General features: G+C 46.5%; 2 protein-coding genes, besides 1 other annotated feature; one reads left to right on the forward strand and one right to left on the reverse strand.

Annotated features, from left to right (window-relative positions):
- Positions 1–473: 473 nt before the first annotated feature.
- Positions 474–895, forward strand: FFUJ_10046 (uncharacterized protein; the record flags this gene model as incomplete). XM_023567984.1 has 2 exons in its annotated part: positions 474–578; positions 629–895. The coding sequence occupies 2 exons, from the start codon at positions 474–476 to the stop codon at positions 893–895; spliced, it is 372 nt and encodes a 123-aa protein (XP_023435349.1).
- A 1,508-nt stretch (positions 896–2,403) lies between these two features.
- On the reverse strand, positions 2,404–3,339 carry FFUJ_10045 (uncharacterized protein; the record flags this gene model as incomplete). Its single annotated transcript, XM_023567985.1, has 1 exon — positions 2,404–3,339. The coding sequence occupies one exon, from the start codon at positions 3,337–3,339 to the stop codon at positions 2,404–2,406; it is 936 nt and encodes a 311-aa protein (XP_023435350.1).
- A 253-nt stretch (positions 3,340–3,592) lies between these two features.
- Positions 3,593–3,675, reverse strand: a tRNA (tRNA-Lys).
- Positions 3,676–6,554: the final 2,879 nt, after the last annotated feature.

Here is a 6,554-nt window from a genome sequence, read left to right on the forward strand (position 1 = left end):
TACCTTGTCAACGTCCGTAGTCTTCGAGTGAACTGTGAGGTTACATACAGTTTCTGGTTCGAATTAGGGGAATTATTAAAGTTTGTATAAAGGAAGGGATATAACAAAGATAAAATGTAGTATAGAATAAGAAAGGTGATACCGTAATGGGGCTGTAGGTTCCTCGCAGGGTCTTAATACCATTGTGACGGGGGTGCTCTCACGCCCGTCGCACCGAAGGGTGTTGTGGATCCGGGTCCTAGATACACGGATCCCGTCGACTCTCCGACCCCGATACCCACTCGGGTCCTGACAAGAGTCCGCTTCTACGAGAGCACCAGAATTGGCAGCGTCAAGCGTATGCAGCAAATACCCCAGTTCATCCGCCTCGGACAGAATTTCGTTCCTAGACCGAGATACAAACCATTTTTGGGAATACCTTCATCTTGCTCTGCATTTCGATTCGAACGGCTAGTGGCATACCGCATAACACAATGGCACCCGAGCAACAACGACCACCGAGAATTCTAGCCTGTGTGCTGTGCCAACAGCGCAAGAAGAAATGTGACCGAAAAAGTCCATGTTCTTTTTGCATCAAGGTAAGCTTATATACATGATACGCGTATAAGATGAGGACTGATGATGGTAGGCGAAAATAGAGTGTATTCCGAGTACACCTGCTCCTAAGCGCACTCGTCGCAAACCTACCAAGGAGTTACTTGCAAGACTGGAGAGGTGTGAAGAGCTGTTGAAGAGATGTACTTGTGTGCAGAAGAGTTTGATGTACGATGCGCTGGCTACGGGGACGGGGAGCGAGTCGAGTAGTCCTGCTGATAACAATTCGAGTCCGCCGCCTGAGAGCGAGAAGACGTCGGTTTCGAGTCCTGATGAGAGGAATCAGGCTGTGTATCATTAAATTGCTTCGGTATGGCGTTTTGGGGATTGGGTTGGGGAGTTCATGGCTTCATGGACGGTATACCTTTGCAACGGTATAAGTGAAACTGGAGGATGGCGTTAAGGAAAACATCTCATATTGGCATATAGCTTGGAATCACTAATAATCTATCGCTCTCATTTCGAAATGAGTTTCGTATGTATAATACGTGGTGTTGTACCGTATGTCAACAGACCTCACTAAGAAAAGAGAGTTACACCAGACATGTCGTTGTGAAAAAGCTGGGGGATCAAGAGTCTTCGGTAAATTTCGAGCTCCAGTCCTCTTGACAACTGGAGCCCCTAATCCAAGAGCGGCTTAGTGAGAGTCACAGGGCTGGCCCTCTAATTGGTCAATCGTTTGTTGATGCACCTCCCTGCCGGGCCCATCGAAGAACCCGTCGAGCCCCTAACCGATATGAAAGCCATGATACGACAATGCATCGCATTAATTCCACGAACTGATTCTATCTATTTCGAGAATCTGCATAGAAACTCATTTTCTCAAGCTAAGACCCAGCAGCTTGGTTCTTTGCCACTCTAAACTATGATCTCACAGCTCAAGATTCAAGATTCGCGTCTGGCCCCGCATCAAGTCATCGGAGTCCTACTCGGGCCCGTTATCCCACTTTTCCCGGGTCCGATTGGTTTTTGCGGGTGAGAGAAGATTAATAAAGCTGGATTTTTGCAAAAACGTGGCAATGCTGTGATTTAATCGCGCTCAGGGGAAATATTCGTCATTGGGAGAATGGAGAGATAACTCTAATTCCGAGACTGCCAATCGTAGCTATGATGTCGTACACCTTTACAAGACGAATACGAGGCTGAGGACGTTGTTGTTGACTCGATCGCTCCGCCTAGATTACGCACAAATTGATTAGCAATCTTTTGAAATGCCGCAAACGATCTTTGTTGTGTAATTGAGGGAGATTGAGGCTGTGGTCTGATGTTGAAGTTCGAGGCAAGGGGCGCAACGCAGGCATGAGCTATCACTATCAGCTGGGCAGAACAAGTTGGTTTGCCAACAACACTGTCAAACCACAATTCAGGCAGCTTATCAACCACCCACACAATACCCTAAGATGAGCTTACTGTCTTCTCAGATCAGAGTATGTCCAAATCTGGCCATGTTTAAGGAGTAGATACTAGAAACCTCGGCACTACCGAGGTATCTATGCTCAAGCACCAGTTTCTCTATCATCCTCATATCCAGGCAATTCAGGAGCACGATTCAAACTACTATATCTCAGCTGTGATAAGACTAGGTTTAGAAAATCGGTGATAAGCAAGCACCGATAGAAAAAGGTCGAGATAGACAACCGCACACCACGCTGAACTTGCGCAGTTTAGTGATATAGAGTTCTCTATTTACCGTTTGGCGTTACCTGGGCTAGTTCACTTATCTCATCGGAAAGTGACTCGCACAAAACTGTTACAGCTAGTTCTCGATAAATAAAGCTCAGCCTAAAAAATCATAACAGTGCATGGCAATCAACTCTCTCCAAGAGGAGTCCACCGACCCTTCTCTACATCTTCTTGAATACGCTTAGCATCTTCTGGCGAAGCTTCAGAAAAGTGATTAATGTCATCCAACCATTTCTCTTCCTGCTTTGTACTAGGCCTACCAAAGGCAGCATTCCGGTAAGGATAGCGACTAAATCGCGCAATGATAGGCCAGTGAGCATCCAGGATCATGCACCACCAGTACGTCCAAGCTGCCATACTTATAGCACCCTCATCGTCTTTTGGCGGGCTCTTGACAACTTCTCTTATGAAAAGCAGATCATCTTTTAGTATCTTATGCCTTGTCTCCCGATGCGGGTCCTTTGTGCCCGTGTATTCTTCAACAGCTTGACGTAAGTCGTTTGATAACTCCAATCCAATCTCTTGACTCCCTAGATCCTCGGCGTGAAGAAAAGGAGCTGCCCACATGACTTGCGTCGAGACCCAAAAGCTGAAGCTAGTAACGCCGACATCGTCTTTCCATCTCTGCCATGAATGCGGACGTAGATGGTGAGGTAGTGCGTACCACTGTCCAGTAAGACGTCTTGCCAGAGGTCCAAAATATGCAACTTGCCAACGAGCTTCGATTCCAGTTAGGAGGATTCTCGATGCTTGATCAAGAAGTAACTGAAGTCCGAAGCATTGTTGCGGGAAATCTGGGGAAGACGGTTCTGGGAGAAGGGACATAAGGTCGAGTTCCATAGGAGTTGGGAGTATTCCGTTGTGGCTGAGGTGACTGAGTGCTATAAGTGCATCTCGAGCCTTGCTTTCTTGGCATACTTTCTTGAAGTTTGCGCTGAAGGCGTCTGACTGGGCAATAGTGAAGTCAAGATCTTCAGTTTTGGAATAAGGAAGATAGGCTTCTGCGAGCTGCATCAGCAGCTCGGGGGTGATTAGTGACTTCAAAAAGCTGTGGCTTTCCATCATGAGATAACCCTTCCTGGGAGGTGTTTGGTGGCAACTTTTGAGTGAGAACTTGTTCACCTTTTGATATGAAGCGGGGGCTTACATGTCGTGCTGGAAAAGGAAGGTCGCAATCAAAGTCAGCATTCAACCACATGTTCGATGATACAAGAGCTTGCTTTAGATATGGCAAAAGTGAAAAGGACAGCTATCTGGTAAGGATATAGACAAAAAAGAGATGCCTCGCTATTGCTCGCAATCGTTTTATAGGAACAGCCCGATGCGGGGGTCGAACCCGCAACCTTGAGATCGCGTACTCGTAAGAGTCTCACGCTCTACCGATTGAGCTAACCGGGCGTGGCTCTGATTGGTTGAGAGTCGCTGCTCGAATCTAGAACCAAGATCATCACAGCACAGTGTTGCGCTGTAATTCAAGTGTTGGAGCTGTGTATTTGTATACCTGAATAACTGTTATGATTTCACTGAGTGGCAGCTACTTCTCAGGGTCTCTGTGGGTACATTTTAAAGGACAGCTATATAGCGAAGGGGGTTATAGCCGTTTTCAGCAGGATGAGTATTAAGGTTACTTCAGCACTAAGTCAAGAGCAAAAGCCAAAGGCATTATTACATATATTTTAAATGTCTGTTATGTCTAAAGTTGTATCTAATTTTAAATTAGAAAGTTAAATCTCTGGTTATGCCCATTTGAGCAGCAATTTGATGAGACATATAGGACTGCCAAAATTTATGTTAAACCAACATCACCTACCCTGCAGCATTTTGCATGGCCACCTCCCATCTTCACGTTTCCTATCCATATTTCCGCTTCACTGCAGGTCAGTCGACATCATCGATTGGTTGAGAAAGCGAATAAGTTCCCAGATCAGCTGTGCACGCCTCAAGCCACTTTTTGAACTGCGGTTCGTTTCCATTCAGTAGGCCCCGACAAAATTGGTTAGCGTCAATCTTGTCGCATTCCCGAGCGAAATTTCCGTAGTGAGCCTCATTTGACATGCTACGTAACCTTATCTCAAACTTTAGGCCCGGACCTTTTCACTTACCGCCTGAAGTGGCGCTGAATGCCTGATCTGCTGCCCGTGTTAAGCTGGCCGTGCATTGTACCTACTGTTGAGAGCAGTTGGTCGCCTTCAACGTTGAATCTAGGCGCCACTGAGAAGATATCTTCATCAACACTTCGACATCTAAGTCAGGGAATTAAGGCTAGATATTGGATTCAAGGTGTTCTTGCGCCCCTGAAAAGGGGTCCAAATGGGCAAGAATTATCTCCTTCGGTAAGTGTGTAGCTTGAGCCTATTCAAGATCTGTGATATGTGATTCCACACGATCTGGAACCAAAGAGTCCCCATTGGTGGGAAGCAAGATCAGATTGCAGGGACAAGAATAAGGTTTCGATCAGGCATCAGAAAGCGGACGGCGTACGGCGAATCTGACAGGGGAATTTCAACAAGAGCCAGGTACTTGGAGCTCAAGCCTCAATACTTCAGCAACAGATCATAGTATTGTCCTTGACAATTCTTTGTACAGAATGACGCCTTACTTACAAAGTTTCTGTATTGATGAAACTTACATTAGTTTTATGCAAAATGATTCTGATGTTTTCCCATAGCAACGAGTCTTGGCATACACCATTTAGGCCAACAGGAGCTCATCTTGCCAAGGCTGAGACAAAAGACTGACGCTGATCCGGGCCATTCGGATACGAGATGTGACCACCAAGAATGTTGAACACGGATGAGACTTAGTTCTGGCCTAGACTCGTGATTGAGGACAAGATGATCTGGATTATGAATCGGGAGAGGGGCTTTAGTAGCCCTCCATGTTTTCCCGCAAAAAGACATCGGCCAAGGACAACTCTTCGCGAGCTACCGAGAATCCCAGGGTCATAAACGCGCTCTTATGCAGCAGCAATCAATCTGCAGGCCTGGTAGATAGGTAGTCTCAACAGAAGGACAAAAAAGCTTGTCTCAAGAGGTGATTTCACATTGCATCACATCTAGTGGTCATACCCTCTGAAAATGGATTCTTGTGTAACACAACCTCATGACACCCTGATCAGCCATTGGTTATTTCCTGTCACTTATCACAATCTCCAACGCCACGGTCTCGATCCCTATTGAGATCAGCCACAGATCGACTAGACGGACGCGGCCAGATCTCCCCGCGACTAGCCATACAAAAACGTCCGCTGGCGCGACAGTGGAGCTTTGACTCATCCTTGTGTAACCTCGTCTTAAAAAGTCACAGACAAGCCTGGAATGTGCTGATGAATAGAGTTATGCACGCTGGGCGGCCGCCAGACTTCAGCTACTTTACCTTACACTTTGATTTTGTACGTGAAGCTGAGAGTTGGTGAGTTTAGGACTTTGGGCTAGTAGTTGACGTTTTAGATAAGCTTCTGGCAAAATCGTAGCTTGGTGGACTAAGGAGCTGGCTTCCGTAGTGGAGTGTTGTTAGTGTAACGTCATGTGTCCGGGCTGTGTGAGACATCATATTCACCTGCCAGCATCTGAATCAATCTCAAGTCTCAACTTTGGTTGATCGGGTCTGGAGGTATTGTTATAATGACTTGAACCGTGAGAGGTAAATGATTATTATACCTGGTTTGGCGACCTATGATTATGCCCAGAGTCAACTTGCTATATCCGTCTATCTGATCGCCACTTACATAAGATCTGCACAGCATCTGCATAATCTTCAACGTTGGTGGAAGCCCTGAACGGGACCTTGCATACACGCCCAGGCACACAGGCACAAATCCCACTTCTCAGGCTCCTCCAATTCTCACTGGGTGTTGTTTTCACTCCACAAGACAATGGCAGTTGGTCCTGTCTTCAACACCAGCATTCCAACCACAACACCCTGAACCAACAGGATTCTCAACCGGAGTGTCTCTTACACAATGCCTCTGCAGGAACGTGTTTGACAGGATGGAAAACGGCATCGATCCGCTGCGGGTGTGCCAGCCCTGGCATGAAGACTTCCGCCTCAGCAACCCAAATTCAGTTGACAATGCTCTTTGTATACCCACGAGATTTTCTGCATCATTATTACACCCGAATGTGCAGTCTGAATGCGGATATGGGAGACTGATCAGCAGTTTTATAATCTTCTGGGAGCTCTCACCCGCGATCTTGTCCGTGTTGCTTCAGTATAGGTAGCTTACCGTGCGCGTATACCTTTCTTATCTCTCATTTACTTTTAATAAACCGCTTACA

Source organism: Fusarium fujikuroi, chromosome FFUJ_chr09, assembly GCF_900079805.1.
Source record: "Fusarium fujikuroi IMI 58289 draft genome, chromosome FFUJ_chr09".
Classification (NCBI taxonomy): Eukaryota; Fungi; Ascomycota; class Sordariomycetes; order Hypocreales; family Nectriaceae; genus Fusarium; species Fusarium fujikuroi.